A 25,197-nucleotide genomic window follows, 5' to 3' on the forward strand; every position below is an offset into this window, starting at 1 on the left:
CACATTATTATCAACATGTAAAAGTCTGTGCTCCAATCAAATCATCAGATATAAAATGTCCAGCTGGTAGGAAATGGGTGTAACAAAAGAGAATACATATTATGTTTATATATAGCAGTGGGTAGAGGGGAGAGAGCAGAAGTCAGGACTATGTAATGTACAACATACTGTATAAGATACAACAAATAGGATTATATAGTATAATAATGATGTAATGTAAAACATAGAGTATATAGTACATTGGTCAGGAGTATGTAATCTGCAAAATAAATGATACAGTATAAGGGTCAGGACTCATAATATTGGTATTCAGTAATCAGTGGTGACCTAAATGTTAACATGAGACAAGTTGCAGAGGTCCCACACCGCTGCCTCCCATCTCCTGAGACTGAATACATTGTTTTTATGTGTTTATCAGATGATGGAGGATCTAGGTGTACCCTCCGTACTGCTCTCTCCTTTACAATAAAGTCTCCTCTTACCCAGTGATGTGAGGGGCGGCTGATTGTCCATCATGACGTCCTTGTAGAGATCCTTGTGTCCTTCTAAATACTCCCACTCCTCCATGGAGAAATAGACAGTGACATCCTGACACCTTATAGGAACCTGACACACACAATGATACAGTCACCATCCAGACACATCCCTCGTCTGTTACTGGATAATGTCCCAGAATTCCCAGCACCGCTCACCTCTCCTGTCAGCAGCTCCATCATCTTCTCGGTGACTTCTAGAATCTTCTGTGTGTTGTGTCTTGTAGGGATCGGGGATTGAGGTGGGGGGATGGTGATTGGATTCTGGTTTCTCGAGGATCTAGTGGTCATATAATGAGATCTCCTTCTTGTCTCATTTTCAGTAGATTTCTTCACTATTACTGTACAGTTCTGTGTTATACAAATATAAATATCGTAATAATATAGTTTTGGCGCTTTGTAAGAGTTAAGGAAGAACCCCGAGGTGGAGCGTCTTACTATTGCTCCTGAGGTCGGCATGTGTACTGCTCCGATCACATGGGATGAATAGGAGAGGAGGTCCGGCGGGGTTCAGAGCTGTACACATCCCACCCATACAAACAACAATAGTAAGATGCTCCACCTCAGGGTCCTTTCTTAACTCCTGGAAAGTAGTTGGGGGGAATGTCATTCTGATTGTAGATTTGGCCCAGTGACAGGCTGCTGCTGTACCTACAGACCAGATTCCGGGACACTGCCTGGGACATGGCTATCCTGGGACAGCTTAGTAAAAAGCTTGACTGACTGTCCCGGAATATTGGTATGATGTAACATTATCAAGGGGCCCCTGGGCAGTGCCTCATGCATTAAAGTGGAGCTCCACCCAAAAGGGGAAGATCCACTTGCTTGCCTCCCCCCCCTGTTACATTTGGCTTCTTTTGGGGAGGAGCGGATACCTTGTTTTTACAGAACTCAGTCTGAAGTTTGGCACCCTCCTCCCTCCCCCGCTGCTGAGCCATTTAGAAAGCACAGCATGCTTCGCGCATGTGCAGTAGAAAACTGGCTGTGAAGGTGCAAGGTTTCACTACCGATTTCCTTAGCCCAGATGGCGGCTGCAGCACCCGAGAGCTGATTGAAAAATCGACTCAGGTAAAGACACCGCTTGGTTGGTGGAGAGGTAAGTGTCCTAATATTAAAAGGTCAGCAGCTACAGGATATGTACAATATTTGTAGCTGTGGACTTTTATTTTTTCTGAAGGAGCCTGGAGCTCCTCTTTAAGACGGCTCTGCTCTCCCATAATCCCTCACCTCTATGATTGAGCAAAGGACAGACATCTCCATCCATTGATATGATTACAATGTGGTCAGATCAATAGATTCTTCTAGAAGTCATATAATAGAGTCACTAATGTTCTACTAGTAAGGCTCACTAACCCACCAGGAAATGTTACTCATGGAATTAGTGGTCAGTGGGCGTGGCATGCTGGTAATCATGAGTCTCACTGATTGGACTAAAGCTGACATTATTATCTCCTATACCCAATGCTGCCATCTTGTGCTATAACCAAATATCATAGAGTATGTACACTTCATGTATTCATATATTCATAGTACTTGTGTGGATGTCCTTATTGATTAGCAGAACATTAGAAGTGTACAGCTGAGTCAGATTTAACCCCTTCATTACACTCACCTCTCCAGTCAGCAGGCTGAGGATCTCCAGGGTGAGGTTCAATATCGTCTCATTCCAGGGAAATTCCTTCCTTACATTCTTCACAAAACTCAAATTCTGCTGATTGTCCATCATGACGTCCTTGTAGAGATCCTTGTGTCCTTCTAAATACTCCCACTCCTCCATGGAGAAATAGACAGTGACATCCTGACACCTTATAGGAACCTGACACACACAATGATACAGTCACCATCCAGACACATCCCTTGTCTGTTACTGGATAATGTCCCAGAATTCCCAGCACCGCTCACCTCTCCTGTCAGCAGCTCCATCATCTTCTTGGTGACTTCTAGAATCTTCTGCATGTTGTGTCTCCCAGGTTTTAGGGAGTCACATGGAGGCACTGTGATGGTCATATGATCACCTGACTTCACAAGAGGAAATCTCTGCATTGAGGAACAAATAGGAATATTATGTTAGAATCCCAGAATCCTCCTCGCCTCTCCGGTCAGGTCTGTGTTTTATTAATAGAGATAATAGTGATGTCATGTGACCTCCCAGAATCCCCCTCACCCCTCCGGTCAGGTCTGTGTTTTATTAATAGAGATAAGAGTGATGTCATGTGACCTCCCAGAATCCTCCTCACCTCTCCGGTCAGGTCTGTGTTTTAAATAATAAGGTGATTTTGCGCAAATATAAAAATAGTGTCCAATTATTAAATAAAATATTTCAGGAGAGCTTCTAAATTATTTCCATAATAAATAAACCCCGTGGTATATATAAAAATTTAAACAATGTGTATATATAAAAATGTTATATCTTTGATCGGAAATATTCAATATATAATTTAAATAACAATGATAATGTCCGTGTGTGAATTCTCAGTGCTAGACGTATAATAGTGCCAATATTAAACAGATAAAAAATAAATCCCAATCAATAAAATGTATATAGATGAATTACATTAAATCTGGACTTGATGAATTGCACTTTGAATGTCTCTATAGCAATGGTGTGGAGCAGTCTAGAGAGAGTCCAACAAGTATCATAGTAGGTAGAGGATAATAAAGTTTTATAAATATAAAATCAGGTGAGGATGATCGTTCCAAATATTTCTGCCGTAGCTCCTTTGTGTATCTGGTCTCCCAGAACTCTTACCTTGAGATTAATAATAACATGCAATTGCCACAGTCATCACTGGGGGGATCCCTTGCTCTTCCTAGATAGTAATCGTCACTTCTCTGGATGGCATATCGTGATGCTGTTTTCTCTCTCAGCTTCGTCCAGTCACTTTCTCCTGTTAAATGGGGCGGTACCTCCGTGGAGAGGGGACAGGGAGAGAAAGGGAAGGGGGGAGAGCATCCAATAGTGCAGTATATCAGGGTTTTCTTGAAAAACGTATTTATTAAGAGGCTTATACTCTTACACAAAACAAAGTTAAAAAACACAGGGAACAAATTAGGTGTTGTTCCTCGCCTTCTCACGTCACTTCCGGTCGCGGCTCTAATCCCTACGCGTTACGTTGTCTCACACAACTTCATCTGGGGAACCGGATTGTCTATTGGACCATGCTTTTATTATTAAATACCGGAAGTAGTGTGGCAGCCATTTTAGGAATGGGCGATATGGGAACCTCGTGGCCATTTTGTTGTAGTCAATTGTAGAGGTGTATTGCAGTCACTGTTTCACTTAATGCTTGATCTATCGTCGGCCATTTTTTGTAAGTTTAGTGTCTGCAATGAAGGTATGAAACCGCGGCCATTCTTACAGTCGCAATCTTAGACTAGTTAAGCTGCACTCTGTATTTTTGGATTTGTTTTTGGCCTGTAAGTTTGAATATACAATTCTTATTCTTGAATAAATACCTCACTAGTGGAATTGGTGACTGATATAGTCGCTTCGCGTCTGTTTGGTGAGATAATATATTCATTTTCAATATCCATAGTGTAAAACATTCTTGATTGGACCATCCAATTAATCTTGATTACATTTTATATCATTAAATATGTAATATGCATTTTACACATGAATCTCTTAGTGCATAAACAAATAAAATCTAATGTTTTTTATATCTCAATAATAGATTAATACATGTTAAAATTAATTTGTTAAAATGTTTGGTAAATAATTAAAATTTCTTAATAAATGTGTCCCAGAGCAACCCTATGGTATTGTAATATATAATACATGCAGACTATATAGTTAGTAATCTCCTCTTGGAGGTGTCTATATGTTTCCAGCTATACTAGCTGCGTATCAGTCCATTCTATTGTGTAGTTACTTGTGTAAATGGGGTATGGGTATAAAGATAGGATAAGTAGAATAAAATTATATATATTAAAAGTTACTTAAAAAACAGTTCAAATCAAATTCTACGTTCATTCCCCCAGGTGTTAGTGTGCGCATAGCGTATATCCATTTAGATTCCTTTTGGCTTATTGTTCTAATTTTATGGCTACCTCTCCACGCTTTTTGATATTTGTCGATGCCCCAAAATTGGAGTTGTGAGGGATCCTTGTTGTGTTTCAATAGGAAATGTTTTGATACGCTATGTTTTGGAAAGCCATTTTGTATATTCTGTATGTGTTCCTTTATTCTTACTTTCAGTGCTCTCTTGGTCCTTCCAACATACTGCACTGGAGGACATATACAACTCCTTCCGTATGACAGTTGATAAAGTCTTGAATCCTATGTATTTGGCCCGTGTTCGTGGCTGTAAATTCCGTTCTTTTGCTCTGAAACTTTTTTGCATGACGACAGGCGTAACAATTTTTGCAAGGATAAAATCCTTTGCCATTGAAGAAGGTAAAGCTTAGTTTCCTTGGTGGTTCTATTACTGATTTAACAATCAGATCCTTGATCGTAGGGGCTCTTTTATAGATAATGTTCGGACGTTCTGGTAGTATCTTGTTTAAATCTTTGTCATTCTTGAGGATGTGCCAGTGACGTTTAATAATCCTGGCCCATCCTTGTATTGGGCATTGTAGTCCAATATTAAGCTTGGTGCTTCCGATAGGATTTTCTTTTTTGGTTTTTCTTGTAGCATCTGGGTTCTCTCGATCTTTTCAACATGTTGTATTTGATCTTTTATCCATGAGTCGTTATATCCTTTAGCTTTAAATCTCTCACCTATTGTTTGTGCTAGAGATAAATAGTCTTCATTTTTGGTGCAGTTCCGTTTCAACCGAATGAATTGTCCTTTTGGTATGTTGTATAACCACGGTTTGTAATGACAGCTCTTTATGGATAAGTAACTGTTAGCATCAACATTCTTGAAGTACGTTTTGGTGGTTAGTTTGTCCTCCTCTATGCAGATATTTAGGTCTAGGAAATCTATCGATTTCTCATCTATCTTCCACACCAATTTAATATTTTTGTTGTTTATTATTGAGCTTGGTTAGGAAGGCTTCTAGTTTGTCTCGATCTCCATTCCAAACTATTATTAGATCATCTATAAATCTCTTATATAGGGTGAGTTCCCTTGGGGTGTCTGTATAAATCGCTGTCTCCTCCCATTCCGCCATAAAGGCATTCGCAACTCTCGGTGCAAACTTTGCACCCATAGCAATCCCTATTGCTTGTTTGTAGTATTTTTGGTCATGCCAGAAGTAATTACATTTCAGGCAGAAATCAAGACATGTAGTAATGTATTTTCTTTGTATACATGGCAAAGTGCTGTGGTGTCTAAGGAGCCACTTAATCGCTGAACAAGCTTCATGGTGTGCTACAATCGTATATAACGATGTCACATCCGCTGTTGCTAGGATAGTTCTTCCTTCTAGTACTTGTGTATTCTCTAGCAACTGCAAGACGTGTTTGGTATCTTTGAGGTAGGATCGGGTTGATTGTATTGCTGGTTGGATAAAATAATCTATGTACTGTCCCATTCTCGATGTTAGGGAATCTATCCCATTCACAATGGGTCTACCTGGTGGGTTTACCATTGATTTATGGATTTTTGGAACTGTATATATTACCGGTATTTGGCAAGACTCAGGGATAAGATATTTTGATTCTTTTTTGTTAAGTATCTCTTTTTTTGTACCTAGATTTACAAGGGACTCCAACTCTTTCTTGTATTTCAACGTGGGATTACCCATCAGTTTGATGTAGGTTTTTTCATCGGATAATTGTTGATTTAGTTCACTTAGGTATTGTTCTTTTGATTGTAGAACCACTGCCCCTCCTTTATCGGCCGGTCGTATTACTATATCTTTTCTTTCTTGAAGTAATTTGATCCCGTTTCTTATATGGATCGGGTCTGATTTCTTCTTCAATTTCAAAGATTCCAGATCTTGTGTTACCAGTTGTTTAAATACCTCTATGTGTTGGTTGTTTGATATCTGTGGATTGAAAACCGAGTTGTTACGTAGTGTGCTCTGTGTCTTGTTTAAAGTGGTATTTTTCCTTGTGTTATCTGGCGGATGATTCATAATGCTTTTCTTGATGTTGATTTTTCTGATGTATTTTTGTATACCTATGTAGGTGTCAAACTTATTTAGATTCTTAATCGGTGCGTGTTTGAGGCCTTTATCCAGAACGGCTAATTCATCTGTCGTTATGGATTTTCCACTTAAATTGACAACATTTCCCCCTATTATTCTCTTTTTCTCTTGGAATCTCTTGCCCGCTCTTTGTCCTCTCTTTGTTCTGGGCTGTTTGGTGTTCTTTCGTCTTGGGGCTTTCTCCTTGGTGATCGATATGTGTCTTGTCTTGATCTTCAAGGGGAGTGATCTCTCCTCTCCCTGTCTAAAAAAGGAAGCTGTGGGTTTTCGTTGTATTGGTAGTCATTGTAATATTGGTCATTTCTTTGGTCCTGATAATTCCTAATGGGGTCATATCTATTGTGTATTGGTATTGGTGTTCTATTTTGTCCTCCATACTCCCCTGGTTGTTGAGGGTATCTTCTCTGGTGGTCCTGTTGGTAGGGGGAATCTCTATGGTAATTTTGTTGATATGGGGGTCCCCTATAATCCCCATAATTCCTATCATGATTTTGTCGGTTATTGTAAGGTTTCTTGAAATGCTTTTTGAAAGGTTTCCTTCCTCTATTTTTCGGGGTATGATATCCCGTATTTTCTTTTTTTGAAAATTGACAATTTTTATTAAATTTTTCCATAAATGAACACAAATAATAGATTGAAGTACAAGGTGATACATAATAAAGTGCAGTGATTATTTCCAGAAAAGAGCCTAGCTCTAATACCAATCATAACATGAAGCTAGTGTCTCTGTACATGTCTGCCTGAATGAATGAGAAATAAGAAATAATTATACTAGGTGGACAAACTTTAGTTTTATACCACTGGTTGTATACCTTGTACAACATAACAAAACAAACAAAAAAAGAAAAAAAGGAGTTGATAGGAGAAAGTTCAAGATTAGGGAATATAGAGAAGAGTTGAGAAGAAGGGGGGTTAGCAGAAAGTCCAGGATGGGGTGAGTAGAATTGGGTAGGGAAGTAGGGAAGAAGAAGAATGAAGGCACCGGAATCACGCCCCGCCCCAGGAGCCCAGCCCCCCCCACCAAAGGAAAATACCAACCCTCCCGAGACCGTCTTGTGACGGTTTAGGTTATGGGATTTTCAAAAAGGACCCATAGTTCCCATACTTGATTATGTTTCTCAAGATTGTCAGTTAAGGAGGCCGTGAGGTACTCCATCCTCTTGACCTCCCTGATCCTGGAGTGCAGTTCCGACACCGAAGGTGGTTCCCTCTGTTTCCATTTTAATGCCACCAAACAGCGTGCGGCAGTTAGTATATGTGATAGAAGTTTCTTGGATCTTTTGGGAAGGGAGATTGGTGGGAGACCCAGCACAAAAACCTTCGGATCGAATGGCACTTCCGCACCAAGGATGGCCCCTAGGAGTGAACCATTTCCCAATATGGCACAATCAGGGGGCATGTCCAGTAAATATGGTATAACGTCCCCTTGTCCTTATGGCACCGCCAGCAGCGAGAGTCAGACAGTGGATACATGGAGTGGAGCAAGTCAGTGGTCTGGTACCAATGAAACAAAATCTTGTACTGGTTCTCTTTATATAGCCTACACATAGAGCTTTTAGTAGCTTGAGACCAGATATGCTGCCATATGGGAAGAGGTAGATCTACACCCAGAGCTTGCTCCCACTTGCCCATGTATGCATGCCGGGGACCTACTGGTGAAAAATCATGCGTTAGGAGCTGGTAGGTTTGTGAGATCATGCCTTTAGGGGATGAGCTCTCTAAACATAACTTTTCGAACTCAGTTAGCGGGGAGAAATGAAGGTCAGGGACTAAGGATTGTGCATGATGTCGTATTTGTAAGTAGCTAAAGAAGGCCTGTTTGGGGATATCAAATTCTCTTTGCAGATCTTGAAATGACCTTAAAATGCGGGTCCTGGGGTCTATCAATTGGCCATAGCGGAATAGGTTCTTTTCCATCCAGAAATGGGACATCTGAGAGGTCAGACTGTCCGGGATGTTGGGAGTAAATAAGAAGGAGGTAACCGGTGATGAAGAGGTGGTGAGTGGGTATGTCGATCTTGCACGCCTCCATAGCCGACGTAGAAGGGACATTGGCCCCAGTAACTGCAAGTTTTCGGAAGTTACATCAGAACTCCACAACAGTGAATTTGGATGTACAGGGGCTAACCATAGCTTTTCGATTTGTGTCCAGCGGTTGAAGGCGTGCAGGGTACACCAAGAGGCTACAGGGCGTAGTTGAGCTGCCAAGTAATATTTGGCTATGTTAGGAAGCGCTAGGCCTCCCTGATTGCGGGGAGCATAGAGAACCGATTTAGCAATCCGGTGTCTCTTGTAGTTCCAGAAGAAATTAATCAGGTCACCCTGCAGTCTCTTTAGGTGTGTGGCTGGTATAGGTATTGGAAGCGTCTCAAATAAGTATAGAAGTTGGGGTAGAATCATCATTTTAAGGGTAGCTAGTCGCCCAAAAAGGGACAATTTCAGGGGTTTCCATTTAGTCAATGAGGCTCTAATAGTAGTGTATATGTGGGGAAAGTTAGCTTTATATAGGGAATCATATGTAGTAGTGAGATGGACTCCAAGGTATTTTAAGGAGGAAGTTTTCCACGAATAATTAAATACTTGCGAAAGGGCCGCTTTTGTTTGAGGAGGCATATTGATAGGGAGAGCCTCTGTTTTAGAGTTATTTATCTTATATCCCGATAGGACGCTGTATCTATCCAGTTCTACATGTAGATTCGGTAAGAAGATGTGAGGTTGCGTGAGTGTAAGGAGAACGTCATCGGCATATAGGGAGATCTTAAAGTCTCTGGTTCGGACTGGGATACCATGTATGCTTAAGTTTTCCCTAATGTGGGCTGCCAAAGGTTCTATGCAAAGGGCGTAGAGGAGCGGTGAGAGCGGGCATCCCTGTCGCGTTCCGTTTGAGATCGAGAAGGTATTGGAAGTTGCGTACTGGGTGCGCACCATGGCTGATGGGGATGAATATAGGTGATGGATGGCTCGCAAAAATGGGGCCCGTAATTCCAGCTCGCCGTAGGGTCGCAAACAGGAAAGGCCAACTTAGCCTATCAAAAGCTTTTTCTGCATCAAGACTGAGCAGAAGTGCCTCTACTTTAGTCCTGTTTGCTACCTCTACTAGGTCAATAACCTTACGGGTATTGTCCCCTGCTTGCCTCATAGGAATAAAGCCTACCTGGTCTTAATGGATCAGCGATGGCATAAGATTGTTTAATCTGTTAGCTAGTAATTTCGTAAAAATTTTAAGATCAGCGTTAAGTAGCGCAATCGGTCTATAATTTGAAGGTAAGCTATGGTCTTTGCCAGGCTTGGGAATCAGTGTAAGGTAGGAATTTTGCATATCTCGTGGTATAGGTGTCTCAGACAAAAATGAATTAAACAGTGTTGTCATATAGGGGAGTAGGTGCAGTAGGAAAGTTTTGTAGTACTGATATGGAAGCCCGTCAGGGCCTGGGGCTTTATTGTTTGGAAGCGATTTAATTGTTTCCGTGATCTCCTCCTCTGTAATGGGGGAGTTTAAGGTGGTCAGGGCGGAGGGGGTGAGTCTTGGTGTGTCGCATTCCTCCAGGTAGGAATGAATTCTTTGGGAGAGGTCTTGTGGGGGGGGGGGTTGTGTGGACTTTCCGGATTATTATACAGGGTCGAATAATAGTCATGAAAGATCTGAGCGATCTTCGTGGGGTGAGTTTGGGGAGTTCCCTTTCCATCGTTAAGATGGGCAATAGAGGCGGTCGCGATTTTATCCCGTAATTGTCTGGCTAGTAGTGTATGTGGTTTGTTTGCCTTGTCATAGTAGGTTTGCCGTAGTCGTATTAGCGCCTTCTCAATTTTACCTACGTCTATATCGCTGAGACCGGCCCGTACCTGTACAATCTCTCTAAGAGTTTTTAAGGACGGAGAGGAAAGTAACTGTGCTTCCAATTGTTTGAGCTTAGCCAATAGGGCTGCTCGAGCCGTATTAGCTTTCCTCTTGAATGCCGTGGATAGCGAGATACATTGGCCTCTGAGGACAGCTTTATGACCCTCCCAGAGAGTAGCAATGGAAACCTCCGGTGAGCTGTTGTCTGCAAAATATAATTTCATTGTTTTTTCCAGGTCTTCTCTGGAGGGGTCATGTTTAAGCAGAAAATCATTCAAACGCCAATGACATGTACGAAGGGTTCCCGGGGACAATGCCAGGGACAGGGTTATTGGGGCATGGTCCGACCATGAGATAGCCTGATTATCCGAGCTCTCGTGTGCTCTCAGGGTCGGGGCATTCACAAAAAAATAGTCTATGCGCGAGTGGGACTTATGCGGGTGGGAGTAAAAAGTGAATTGTTTAGATGAGGGGTTTGCAGCTCTCCAACAGTCAAACAGGGCGTATTTCCTGGTCAATTGGCGGAAGAGAGAGGACCTTCTCTCGAGGGCTTTAGTAGCCTGACTCTGCCCGAGAGAATGTCTATCTAGGCAGGAGGAGAATGCCAGGTTAAAATCTCCGCCAATGACCAGGTACTGATTGGGAAATGCAAATAGTCGTTTATACACTTTAGATAGAAAGGAAGTTTGATTAGTGTTAGGGGCATATATATTACAGAGTGTAAGGTTAGCATCCTTCCACATGCCTCTCAGGATGATATAATGTCCTAGGGGATCCGAAATTAGTGATTGTAACTTGAAAGGGGAGTCTTTTTTGAACAGAATAGCCACGCCTGCTCGTTTACGAAGATTAGAAGCTAGGTATATCTGGGAGTAGCACTTAGTGGCAAATGCCATATTGTCGGTCTTAGTGAGGTGCGTTTCCTGGGTGAAAATAATGTCAGCTTTAGATCTTTTAAATTCCCTTAGGGCTAAGCTTCGTTTGGTGTTGGAATTAAGACCCTTCACGTTTAATGATAATTTGTCAATCATTGGGTGATAAAAATATAAGGAGCGTTAGCTTACCAAGATGAATGGAGCACACTTGGTTGCAGAGGATGATAGTCGACTGAACTTTCAAATAAGGTACATACCCAACCAGAAACATGCTCCTACGGACCAGACCTGGGCTCCAGAGGCGGGGGGCGCCCACCATACAGCAGATTAGGGGGAAAGAGAGGGGAGAGAAGCCAGGGGGGAGAGAATAGGAGAAGAAGTGGACGACAAAAAAAACAGAAATTAGTACAAAATCAAGTAGTAACCAAATGAAGTTTAACCCACTCGAAGCGAGTGGTGGGTTGGAAACACTCGGAGGGCCCCCCCCACGCGGGGAATGAAAACACTATTCTCCACAAGGGTTATAGGGGAAGCCATTCGAAGGTCTCCCAGGGGAGGATAGGACAGGTCCAGACCGGCCGTTATCCCCTCCCAGATCCACCTGCAGTGAAATAATTATGCAGCACACCGTGGTGAAGCAGCAAAATAAAGAAGAACTTTCATTTAACAGCTATTAACCACATAACTATGTGGTCTAGACCAAGGCAACAGATAAATTCAGCTAGTGCTGTTTATACTCAGTGATGGACCGACCAAACTAATATAGGGGATACTGGCAAGGTAGAGATCCAGCGACCCTTCCCAATAGCCCTTTAGGAGCCCGGGAAGGGCGAGGACCGTTAGGTACATATGTTAGTACACTCTAGTGGGGTATAGGGTGGGAGGACAGGGAGGGATAGGGGGGGTGAGGAATGGTAAGTATGGGGAAGGGGGGGAGAGAAAAAGGACAAGGATGGCGGGATGGAAGGGGAGGGGGAATAATGGAGAGGGGGACCCCATTGATAGTTTATGAGAGTTAAAACATAACCGTAGTATATCAACGATAATATTGTACCTTAAAGTTGTATGATTGCTAAACCTTTAACCCGTATTCCCACCTAGTGGAAATGAAAGATTGAAAATTAAGGTCTAACCCTCTATAATGGGAACAAGAAAAACAGATTATTTCCTGAGTTCTCAGCATAATAAGCAATATTCGTGACTTCTCTGCTAGTGTCTTATCCTGATCTGGAGCCTCTCAGTCAGCAAAAAGTCATCTCTGGTGGGTGTTTGCCGAGGGGCTATTGGAATGCGGCCTCTGTCGCTTTCTCCCGTTCACCTGAACCCAAGGCTCTGGGCGAGGTGGTGGAGTGGGTAAGGGGTCCCACCCTGGTGTGGGGGGAACCGGAATGTCTAAGTCTTTGCAGAATGAGTGGAGGTCCTCCGGGTATCGCAGTGTGGTGGATCTCCCATCTTTCTTTGCTGTGAGGCTAAAGGGGAAACCCCAATGGTATCGGAAGTCATGTTTTTTCAGTGTTGTGAGGAGTGGCTGTAAGGAGCGCCTTTGCTGGAGGGTAATCCAGGACAAGTCCGGGTACAGCTGTATAGGGGCACCATCAAAATCGATGGTGCGCATGTTGCAAGCTTTTCTCATTATGTCCTCCTTCAAAGCGTAGTTATGAACCCTGCAGATTACATCTCTTGGTCTTAGGCCTGGCCCTCGGGGGCGGAGAGCGCAATGGGCTCTGTCCAGCTTAACTCTTTGGTTTTCCGGGCGACCCAAAACGTTGTTGAAAATAGCTTGCAGTGTGACTTGTAAGTCCTCGTCCTGGGTTGCCTCTATTGTCAAGATCCTCGAGATGGCGTTGAAATTCTCTAAGGGCCGAAGCTTGCGTGGACAATCGATCATGTATGTGGGAGACTTCCATCCTTGTATCATATGCTTCTTCTTCTATAGAATGGACCTTAGCAGACAGATGATGTAGATCGGTGCGTAGCATGTTAATTTCAGATCTACATGTGTCACGTACCTCTTGGATGAGCATACGAAAGTCCTGTTTTGTGGGCATGCAACGGACATAATCTCTCCATGAAGTACATGCTTCAGGTTCAGGGTCAGGGTCCATTATGATGTGGGCATGTGGGTCCCTCATGGCGATGGAGGAAGTGCCCGGTGGGGGAAGTCCCCTCTGCAATGCATGTGGAGGGGTCTTGGAATTAGACTGCCTTGCCAGATCACTGGCATGTACTTGTGCTACATGAGCTACATGTGAATGGGCCCCCTGCAGCTCTTCAGGCCGCTGCGGTGAGGAAGGCCTTGCCGCTTTGTTAGACTCCTTGTGCTGCAGGGATGAGGATGATGACTTGTCCCTTGTAGCCTGGGATCTTTGTGGCAGGGAACATGGGTCCCATTCCTGGGCTGAGGATTCCCACAGAGGAGAGGCTTGGCCTGCACTCAATGACGATGCAGGCCCTATTAGGCAGGGAGGAAATGGCTGAGACAGGCTGCCTAGTGTGTCTCCCACATTGGATAGCATAGGGCCGGCCTGGGTTCTAATAGGTGGGAGCGGCGGGCGATCGGGTAACAAATCCCCTTCAGAGGCATACCTGTCCGTTCGCTTTCCCGGGGAGAGCCGCTGAGGAGAGGAGGAGAGGGCCGCTGCGTATGATGGTGGAGCCGGTGCCATCTTGGCCTCGTGATGTCCCGCCGGAGCTCCGGGGCCAAAGTACTCCGTTATGAGAGGCGGGGGAGCCGAGGAAGATCTTGTGGCATGTCCCTTGGGTTCTGGTTCTTTAGCCTTGCGAGGTTTGCCCATGTCATCGGTGCTTTTTAGCTGCTCTTAGCAGGCGGATCTGGTCAGGAGCTCTAAGGAGACACGTCCGCTCCGGAAGCCATCCAAGCCACGCCCCCGATATCCCGTATTTTCATGATTGCGCTGGTGTGTCTGTTGTCCACCATAGTTGTTGGTGTTGTTACCTTGTTGGTATTGATTTTGTTGATCCATGTATTGTCTATGGTGGTAACTATCTTGTTGATAATACTGAGGTCCGTTATTGCTGTATTGATTGTAATTGGGTCTAGTGGTTTCATACTGTGATTCCCTCTTTTCCCGTCTATTGGGAATTTCTATCTGGGACGTGGTGGGATCCTGTATTTTAACTTCCCTTTCTGGTGTGGAGTATGTGGAACTCAGTTGTGGTTCTTCTATTTTACTCTGCCACTTAAAAACGTTTCCTGTTTTGTAATCTGTCATATCTCATTGATATTTTTTCCTCTTCCGTTGTTGAACTTCTAAATCTTTCGTTATTAGATCCTTGTTAAGTTGTGTTGTAAATTTCTTAAAGTCTTGAGATTCTTTATATGGTTCCAATTTTATCTTAATCTCTTCTATTTGTTGTTCTAACATCCTTGTTTTCTTTCTAATACAAACTTGAGGCATTCCATACTTTTATTGTTAAAAAATTCATACCATTCTCCCATCGATTCCTTGTCTAATAGGTCATCATTGGGTGGTATTTCCCATCTCAGCCGTCTGGGGACAATATTTTCTCTAATGTACCTCTCAAATGTGTTTGTGTCCCGCCATAAGTTTACCTTTTTTTCCATCTGGTGCCCCAGTTTTCTCATTAAACTTTCTAAATCTGTGTTACGTGTGATTTTGTGAGTTGAATACCTCATCTAAATTAATGTGTCTGCTCTCCATATATGTAAATACATCCATTGTGGCTGCAAAAGTGAGCTGCACTCAGCTAAGGGGAAAATAATACTGGGAGTATGCTATAGGCCCCCTAACCTGAGGGAGGAAGTGGAGACGGATCTCCTATCACAAATTGGATTAGCAGCAAGGATGGGAAGTGTCATCATAATGGGGGATTTTAATTATCCAGACATAGACTGGGCGGAGGGAACCGCGCGTTCATTTAAGGCTCGCCAGTTCCTTAATGTCTTGCAGGACAATTTTATGGGTCAGATGGTAGACGCACCAACTAGAAATAAAACATTACTGGATCTACTGATTACCAACAATACAGACCTGATCACAGATGTGGAAATACGGGGCAATTTAGGTAACAGCGATCACAGGTCAATTAGTTTCAGTATAAATCACACAAATAGGAAACATAAAGGGAACACAAAGACACTGAATTTCAAAAGAGCCAACTTCCCTAAACTACAAACCTTGCTAAAAGGCATAAATTTGGATAAAATATTAGGAACAAAGAATACGGAGGAGAGATGGGTTTTCTTTAAGAGCATATTAAATAAGGGCATTAGCCAATGTATCCCTTTGGGTAATAAATTTAAAAGAGCGAACAAAAATCCTGGATGGCTTAACTCCAATGTAAAAATGCATATAAAAGCAAAGGAGAAGGCCTTCAAAAAATACAAGGTTGAGTCGCAATAAGAAATGTAAGGGTGCAATTAGGACGGCTAAGATAGAACATGAAAGACACATAGCGGAGGAGAGCAAAAAAATCCCAAGAAATTCTTTAAGTATGTAAACAGTAAAAAAGGGAGGACAGACCATATTGGCCCCATAAAGAATGAGGAAGGACATCTGGTTACAAAGGATGAGGAGATGGCAAAGGTATTGAATTTATTCTTCTCCTCAGTCTTCACAAGTGAATCGGGGGGCTTCAGTAACCAAAACTGCAGTGTTTATCCTCATGACACAACACAGGAAGCACCTCCATGGTTAACAGAGGACAGAATTAAAATTAGACTTGAGAAACTTAACATTAATAAATCACCGGGACCAGATGGTTTGCATCCGAGGGTACTTAGGGAACTCAGTCAAGTGATTGCCAGACCGTTGTTCCTAATTTTTACAGACAGTCTATTGACTGGAATGGTACCAGCTGATTGGAGAAAAGCCAATGTAGCACCAATATTTAAAAAGGGCCCAAAATACATCCCTGGGAATTACAGACCAGTTAGCCTAACATCAATAGTATGTAAACTCTTGGAGGGGATGATAAGGGACTATATACAAGATTTTAGTAATAACGATATCATTAGCAGTAATCAGCATGGATTCATGAAGAATCGTTCTTGCCAAACCAATCTATTAACCTTCTATGAGGAGGTGAGTTGCCATCTAGATAAAGGAAGGCCCGTAGACGTGGTGTATCTGGATTTTGCAAAAGCATTTGACACAGTTCCCCATAAACGTTTACTGTACAAAATAAGGTCCGTTGGCATGGACCATAGGGTGAGTACATGGATTGAAAACTGGCTACAAGGGCGAGTTCAGAGGGTGGTGATAAATGGGGAGTACTCAGAATGGTCAGGGGTGGGTAGTGGGGTTCCCCAGGGTTCTGTGCTGGGACCAATCCTATTTAATTTGTTTATAAACGACCTGGAGGATGGGATAAACAGTTCAATCTCTGTATTTGCAGACGATACTAAGATAAGCAGGGCAATAACTTCTCCGCAGGATGTGGAAACCTTGAAAAAAGACCTGAACAAATTAATGGGGTGGGCGACCACATGACAAATGAGGTTCAATGTAGAAAAATGTAAAATAATGCATTTGGGTGGCAAAAATATGAATGCAATCTATACACTGGGGGGAGAACCTCTGGGGGAATCTAGGATGGAAAAGGACCTGGGGGTCCTAGTAGATGATAGGCTCAGCAATGGCATGCAAAAGCTGCTGCTAATAAAGCAAATAGAATATTGGCATGCATTAAAAGGGGGATCAACTCCAGAGATAAAACGATAATTCTCCCGCTCTACAAGACTCTGGTCCGGCCGCACCTGGAGTATGCTGTCCAGTTCTGGGCACCAGTCCTCAGGAAGGATGTACTGGAAATGGAGCGAGTACAAAGGAGGACAACAAAGCTAATAAAGGGTCTGGAGGATCTTAGTTATGAGGAAAGGTTGCGAGCACTGAACTTATTCTCTCTGGAGAAGAGACGCTTGAGAGGGGATATGATTTCAATTTACAAATACTGTACTGGTGACCCCACAATAGGGATAAAACTTTTCGCAGAGGAGAGTTTAATAAGACTCGTGGCCACTCATTACAATTAGAAGAAAAGAGGTTTAACCTTAAACTACGTAGAGGGTTCTTTACTGTAAGAGCGGTAAGGATGTGGAATTCCCTTCCACAGGCGGTGGTCTCAGCGGGGAGCATTGATAGCTTCAAGAAACTATTAGATAATCACCTGAATTACCGCAACATACAGGGATATGTAATGTAATACTGACACATAATCACACACATAGGTTGGACTTGTGTCTTTTTTCAACCTCACCTACTATGTAACTATGTAACTATGTAACATATATGGAGAGCAGACACATTAATTTAGATGAGGTATTCAACTCACAAAATCACACGTAACACAGATTTAGAAAGTTTAATGAGAAAACTGGGGCACCAGATGGAAAAAAAGGTAAACTTATGGTGGGACACAAACACATTTGAGAGGTACATTAGAGAAAATATTGTCCCCAGACGGCTGAGATGGGAAATACCACCCAATGATGGCCTATTAGACAAGGAATCGATGGGAGAATGGTATGAATTTTTTAACAATAAAAGTATGGAATGCCTCAAGTTTGTATTAGAAAGAAAACAAAAGAAAACAAGGATGTTAGAACAACAAATAGAAGAGATTAAGATAAAATTGGAACCATATAAAGAATCTCAAGACTTTAAGAAATATACAACACAACTTAGCAAGGATCTAATAACGAAAGATTTAGAAGTTCAACAACGGAAGAGGAAAAAATATCAACGAGATATGACGGATTACAAAACAGGAAACGTTTTTAAGTGGCAGAGTAAAATAGAAGAACCACAACCGAGTTCCACATACTCCACACTAGAAAGGGAAGTTAAAATACAGGATCCCACCACGTCCCAGATAGAAATTCCCAATAGACGGGAAAAGAGGGAATCACAGTATGAAACCACTAGACCCAATTACAATCAATACAGCAATAACGGACCTCAATATTATCAACAAGATAGTTACCACCATAGACAATACATGGATCAACAAAATCAATACCAACAAGGTAACAACACCAACAACTATGGTGGACAACAGACACACCAACGCAATCATGAAAATACGGGATATCATACCCCGAAAAATAGAGGAAGGAAACCTTTCAAAAAGCATTTCAAGAAACCTTACAATAACCGACAAAATCATGATAGGAATTAAGGGGATTATAGGGGACCCCCATATCAACAAAATTACCATAGAGATTCCCCCTACCAACAGGACCACCAGAGAAGATACCCTCAACAACCAGGGGAGTATGGAGGACAAAATAGAACACCAATACCAATGCACAATAGATATGACCCCATTAGGAATTATCAGGACCAAAGAAATGACCAATATTACAATGACTACCAATACAACGAAAACCCACAGCTTCCTTTTTTAGACAGGGAGAGGAGAGATCACTCCCCTGGAAGATCAAGACAAGACACATATCGATCACCAAGGAGAAAGCCCCAAGACGAAAGAACACCAAACAGCCCAGAACAAAGAGAGGACACAGAGCGGGCAAGAGATTCCAAGAGAAAAAGAGAATAATAGGAGGAAATGTTGTCAATTTAAGTGAAAAATCCATAACGACAGATGAATTAGCCGTTCTGGATAAAGGCCTCAAACATGCACCGATTAAGAATCTAAATAAGTTTGACACCTACATAGGTATACAAAAATACATCAGAAAAATCAACATCAAGAAAAGCATTATGAATCTTCCGCCAGATAACACAAGGAAAAATACCACTTTAAACAAGACACAGAGCACACTACGTAACAACTCGGTTTTCAATCCACAGATATCAAACAACCAACACATAGAGGTATTTAAACAACTGGTAACACAAGATCTGGAATCTTTGAAATTGAAGAAGAAATCAGACCCGATCCATATAAGAAACGGGATCAAATTACTTCAAGAAAGAAAAGATATAGTAATACGACCGGCCGATAAAGGAGGGGCAGTGGTTCCACAATCAAAAGAACAATACCTAAGTGAACTAAATCAACAATTATCCGATGAAAAAACCTACATCAAACTGATGGGTAATCCCACGTTGAAATACAAGAAAGAGTTGGAGTTCCTTGTAAATCTAGGTACAAAAAAAGAGATACTTAACAAAAAAGAATCAAAATATCTTATCCCTGAGTCTTGCCGAATACCGGTAATATATACAGTTCCAAAAATCCATAAATCAATGGTAAACCCACCAGGTAGACCCATTGTGAATGGGATAGATTCCCTAACATCGAGAATGGGACAGTACATAGATTATTTTATCCAACCAGCAATACAATCAACCTGATCCTACCTCAAAGATACCAAACACGTCTTGCAGTTGCTAGAGAATACACAAGTACTAGAAGGAAGAACTATCCTAGCAACAGCGGATGTGACATCGTTATATACGATTGTAGCACACCATGAAGCTTGTTCAGCGATTAAGTTTCTCCTTAGACACCACAGCACTTTACCACGTATACAAAGAAAATACATTACTAAATGTCTTGATTTCTGCCTGAAATGTAATTACTTCTGGCATGACCAAAAATACTGCAAACAAGCAATAGGGATTGCTATGGGTGCAAAGTTTGCACCGGGAGTTGAGAATGCCTTTATGGCGGAATGGGAGGAGACAGCGATTTATACAGACACCTCAAGGGAACTCACCCTATATAAGATATAGATGATCTAATAATAGTTTGGAATGGAGATCGAGACAAACTAGAAGCCTTCCTAACCAAGCTCAATGAAAACAACAAAAATATTAAATTGGTGTGGAAGATAGATGAGAAATCGATAGATTTCCTAGACCTAAATATCTGCATAGAGGAGGACAAACTAACCACCAAAACGTACTTCAAGAATGTTGATGCTAACAGTTACTTATCCATAAAGAGCTGTCATTACAAACCGTGGTTATACAACATACCAAAAGGACAATTCATTCGGTTGAAACGGAACTGCACCAAAAAATAGGATTTTTTATTACAGCTTACCTGTAAAATCCTTTTCTTTCGATGGACATCACGGGACACAGAGCCACAGTAATTACTGATGGGTTATAGGGTATCACTAGGTATTGGACACTGGTCACACCCTAATCAGGAAGTTCAACCCCCTATATAATCCCTCCCTTTCCAGGGATACCTCAGTTTTGTAGCAAAACAATATAAGTGTATTAGAAGAGGGGCGGGACCTCTGTGTCCCGTGATGTCCATCGAAAGAAAAGGATTTTACAGGTAAGCTGTAATAAAAAATCCTATTTTCTTTCTCGGACATCACGGGACACAGAGCCACAGTAATTACTGATGGGATGTCCCAAAGCAATGCCAACTGAGGGGGGGGGGGGGGGGGAATCACAACCCGGTAGGGTGCTATCAGACCTGAGGACCCTGTACCGCTGTCTACAGCACACTACGCCCAAAGGCGATATCCTCATGCCTTCTCACATCCACCTGATAGAATCTGGTGAATGTATGAACTGAAGACCAGGTTGCAGCCTTGCAGATCTGAGCCATAGAGGCCCGGTGATGCTTTGCCCAAGAAGCACCAATAGCCCTTGTGGAATGTGCCTTGATCTGAAACGGGGGAACCTTCCGTTTCAAACCGTAAGCTTGAATAATCAATTGTCGAATCCATTTAGAAATGGTCGCTTTTGACACTGCCTGTCCTCTATTGGGACCCTCTGGCAGCACGAACAAGACATCCGTCTTGCGAATCTGAGCAGTTGCCTCCAGATAGGTCTTGACTGCTCTTACTACATCCAAAGAATGTAGTGACCTTTCTTCCGAAGAACAAGGATCTGGAAAAAAGGAAGGCAGAACAATGTCTTGGTTTAGATGAAAATCTGAAACCACCTTCGGTAGAAAACTAGGATGAGGGCGCAGTACCACTCTATCCTTGTGTATAATCAAGTAAGGCTCTTTACAGGAAAGAGCTGCTATTTCTGATACTCTTCTAGCAGAAGAGATGGCTACCAGAAAAATTAGTTTCCTCGTCAGCAAGACCAAAGGAATCTGATGTATTGGTTCAAAAGGTTGTTTCTGTAACACCGATAGAACCAAGTTCAAGTCCAAGGGGTTTAGGGGCGCCTTACCTGGAGGATTAAGACGCATCACCCCCTGCATAAAGTTTCGGACCAGAGAATGCGAAGCAAGCGGCCGTTGAAACAACACTGATAAGGCCGAGACCTGGCCCTTGATGGTACTCAAGGCCAGCTTCATCTCTAATCCTAATTGTAGAAAATCAAGAATTCTACCTATGACATATTTCCTGGGATGCCAACCCCTGGATACTCACCAGGATACATAAGCTTTCCAGACTCTATGATAAATCATTCTGGAAGCTGGCTTCCTTGCATTGATCAAGGTAGATATGACAGGACCTGAAAGCCCACGACTTTTCAGAACGTGGGTCTCAATAGCCCACCCGTCAAATCTAGCGTTTGTAAGGCAGGCTGGAATACTAGACCTTGAGGTAACAGGTCTGGGCGTACCGGTAGGGTCCACAGGGAACCCACCGTCATCCCTGCTATTTCTGCTTCTTAAGTTCTTCTGGGCCAAACGGGGGCCACCAGAAGTGCCGACTTCCCTTCTTGCCTGAGCCTGCGAAGGAGCCGTGGCAGTAGCAGAATAGGAGGGAATGCATAAATCGGTGAGGACCGATGCCATGGAATCACCAACCCATCCGTCCTGCCTGCAAGAGGATCCCAGGCAACCGGTAGGAAGGATTTCCCCTTCTGCAGGTTTTCGGGTATGAGCCATCAACTGAGGCTCTGACGTATCGCATGCATGCGATGCGATACAAAAGTCGCTCTATCGCTAGAAGGAGCGACTGCTTCTCTTCTGGTTCTCTGGGAACACCTGATCTGAGGAAACGAGGAGAGGGAAATTCTTGGAATTCCAGTCTGTACCCTAAGGTTACCGTGGAGATTACCCATCTGTCCTGGAAGTCCTTCTGCCAGGGCCCTGAGAGCTGCAGCAGTCTTTCCCCCCACTCGAGCGAGCGGGGCGCCCCTTCATGAAGAGGTCTAAGTGTCTTGTCTAGAAGACTTCTTCCCCCAGGATTTCTTGTGTCCCTGGGGTTGACTCTTGTTTCTTGCCCAAGATGGAGGAGACCGTCGTGACTGCCTGGAGGCTGATGCCCCTGGCGCTGGGGAAAGAGTCGGTTTAAAAGAGGGATGCTTACTCTTCTTCTTATCAGGTAAGAGAGTGCTTTTCCCACAGGAGATCCTCTTGATATAATTATCCAAGTCCTCTCCAAACAACCTTTCACCACGAAAGGAAAACCCAGCCAGGAGCTTCTTACATGGTGCTTCAGCTGACCAGTTCTTTAACCATAAGATTCTACGTATATGCACCAACCCAAGCGAGAGGCGAGAGGTCTGTACGATAGAATCTCTGATGGCGTCAACAACATAACATAAAGCCGCAGGAAGGTTAGCAAACCCCTGGGCCTGCTGTTCAGGTAATACTTTGATGACCTGCTTAACATGGTCTCTTAAGTATTGACAGACTCCAATCGCTGCTACTGCAGGTTGGGCCACTGATCCTGCTAAGGAAAAAACATCTTTCAATAAGAAGTCCATCTTTTTATCCACAGGATCTTTGAGCATCTGAGCGTTGTCTACAGGACAAGTCAGACTACTATTTACAGAGGAAATGGCCGCATCAATGGCCGGTATTCCCTACCTCTTAATAAATTTTTCTTCCATAGGATAAAGTGTAGAAAACTTTTTCGGCGGAAGAAATCGCTTATCTGGGTGATCCCACTCAGAATAAAGCAGTTTTTCAAGTAAATTATGAACAGGAAAAGCATGTGCTGCTTGGAAAGGTTTCAGTGACCCCAAAGCAGAAGAGGTTTCTGTAGCAGTTTCAGGTAGGGGCAACTTAAATGTGGAGCGGACCAATCCAGTGAGGATCTGCACTAAGACTTTCTCCTCTTGGGAAGTCGCAGAGAGTCCCTCTCCACCTGAATCCTCCGAAGAGGAATCATCCATCCCATCCCGATCCTCTGAAAGGGATTCATCTCCTTTATCCCAGAGCTCCTCTGTCTGAGGGTCTTGGGGAGCAGAGGAAGGCCTAGTACGTTTTCTTCCACTGAGAGAAGATGTAATCACGGCCATTAGTCTTTTCTCTAATCCAGTAATGGTTGAGGAAAAAACTTCTTGTGTAATGTACACAGGGGCTGAAGTGCCGGCAGCAGGTGTAGCCCCTAACCCCAATGGCTCTCCCTGTCCAGCTGCCCCTGGTCCCTCAGGAGGGGATGGTGTAGCAGACAGGGGGTCCTCAGAACCTGAACGAGACCCCCTAGTGCCTCTGGTTCTTGGGGTGCTTGAACCTCTTCTACCCATAGTGCAAAGCAACAAGGTGTGAGGTATCAAAAAACGAACACTGACTGCTGAGCGATGTAGTCTGGCTAAAAGCCTTGCTACCAAATGCCCAGTCCGGTGTTCTTTAGTAAATGCAGCCTAGGGGAATGCTTGTGTCCCACCTTACATGCGACTGTCAGCTCTGTGTCCCTCCAAGGCTCAGAGCACCTGTACAGTGTGCTTTAAATAGCCATGCTTTCTGGCACTGTGGGCGTCTGAGCATGCTGATGCTGTGCTGATGCCCCACCCCTTCCCTCGTTTTTTGAAAAACGAGCGCTTCCCGCGCGAGCCGACCCTTCCTGACAAGCCTGAAGGAAGGGTGGGGGAATCAGCAGGAGGCCGGCAGTGATGGGCCCTGCATTGCAATGGCGGCGGCAGCGGCTGTGACAGTGCGGTCTCACCTGCCTTACAGCATACCTGAGCCTCTCCCTAGCCTGGGGGGAACATCCCAGCAGAGAAAACCCCCCACCATCTTACCTTGGAGCCAGTGGGAGAGCCTGTGCAGCGAACGCTGAGACAGAATCAAGCATGAGAAAGTTAGTGCTCTTGGCTGCCCCCGGTGGTCACAATAGGCATAGCATGCATTTACCTTAAAGGAGAAAAGCCACTAGAATTCAAAATTCTGTGGAATCTCCTCTTACCTTATCCAGCCGCAGGGTTCTGTTTACACAGACCCAACCTTCGCCTCTCACGGTGGGCTCCGTTTGTGAAAAACCGTCAGAGACCGGGGCCCCCTACGAGTAGGGGGATCCTTCAGTTCTGGCCCTGTAAAGCACCCAGCCAGAAATTAGTAAGTTTAAAGCCATTTTCTGATCTGCGGGGTCCAGCTCTCTAAAAAGAGAAGCGTTACAGGTAAAACCTCGTTTCTTCGGACACGAGGCCCGGGTACCATCCAATTCGGCCATGAAAGACACTTTGAATGGATCCGGTTCGCCTGGCTTGCCCCAGTATAGGATCTTAGGATATTCCCTTTGGAGCTTCAGCACAGGACATCTTTACACGTCCATCACCTAAGACAGTGGCGTAAAAACTGAGGTATCCCTGGAAGGGGAGGGATTATATAGGGGGTTGAACTTCCTGATTAGGGTGTGACCAGTGTCCAATACCTAGTGATACCCTATAACCCATCAGGAATTACTGTGGCTCTGTGTCCCGTGATGTCCCAGAAAGAAATGAAGACTATTTATCTCAAGCACAAACAATAGGTGAGAGATTTAAAGCTAAAGGATATAACGACTCATGGATAAAAGATCAAATACAACATGTTGAAAAGATAGAGAGAACCCAGATGCTACAAGATAAACCAAAAAAGAAAATGCTATCGGAAGCACCAAGCTTAATATTGGACTACAATGCCCAATACAAGGATGTGGCCAGGATTATTAAACGTCACTGGCACATCCTCAAGAATGACAAAGATTTAAACAAGATACTACCAGAACGTCCGAACATTATCTATAAAAGAGCCCCTACGATCAAGGATC

General features: G+C 43.4%; 1 protein-coding gene across 1 annotated transcript in view; it reads right to left on the reverse strand.

Moving 5' to 3' along the window:
* LOC141121776 (uncharacterized) overlaps positions 1-25,197 on the reverse strand; it is a 427,874-nt gene that overhangs the window by 396,278 nt on the left and 6,399 nt on the right. The window contains 3 exon segments of the mRNA XM_073611495.1: positions 693-884; positions 2,146-2,349; positions 2,436-2,570. Coding sequence (XP_073467596.1) covers positions 693-884; positions 2,146-2,349; positions 2,436-2,570 — 531 coding nt within the window.

The sequence above is a fragment of the Aquarana catesbeiana genome, unplaced genomic scaffold (assembly GCF_042186555.1).
Source record: "Aquarana catesbeiana isolate 2022-GZ unplaced genomic scaffold, ASM4218655v1 unanchor229, whole genome shotgun sequence".
In the NCBI taxonomy this organism is placed as follows: domain Eukaryota; kingdom Metazoa; phylum Chordata; class Amphibia; order Anura; family Ranidae; genus Aquarana; species Aquarana catesbeiana.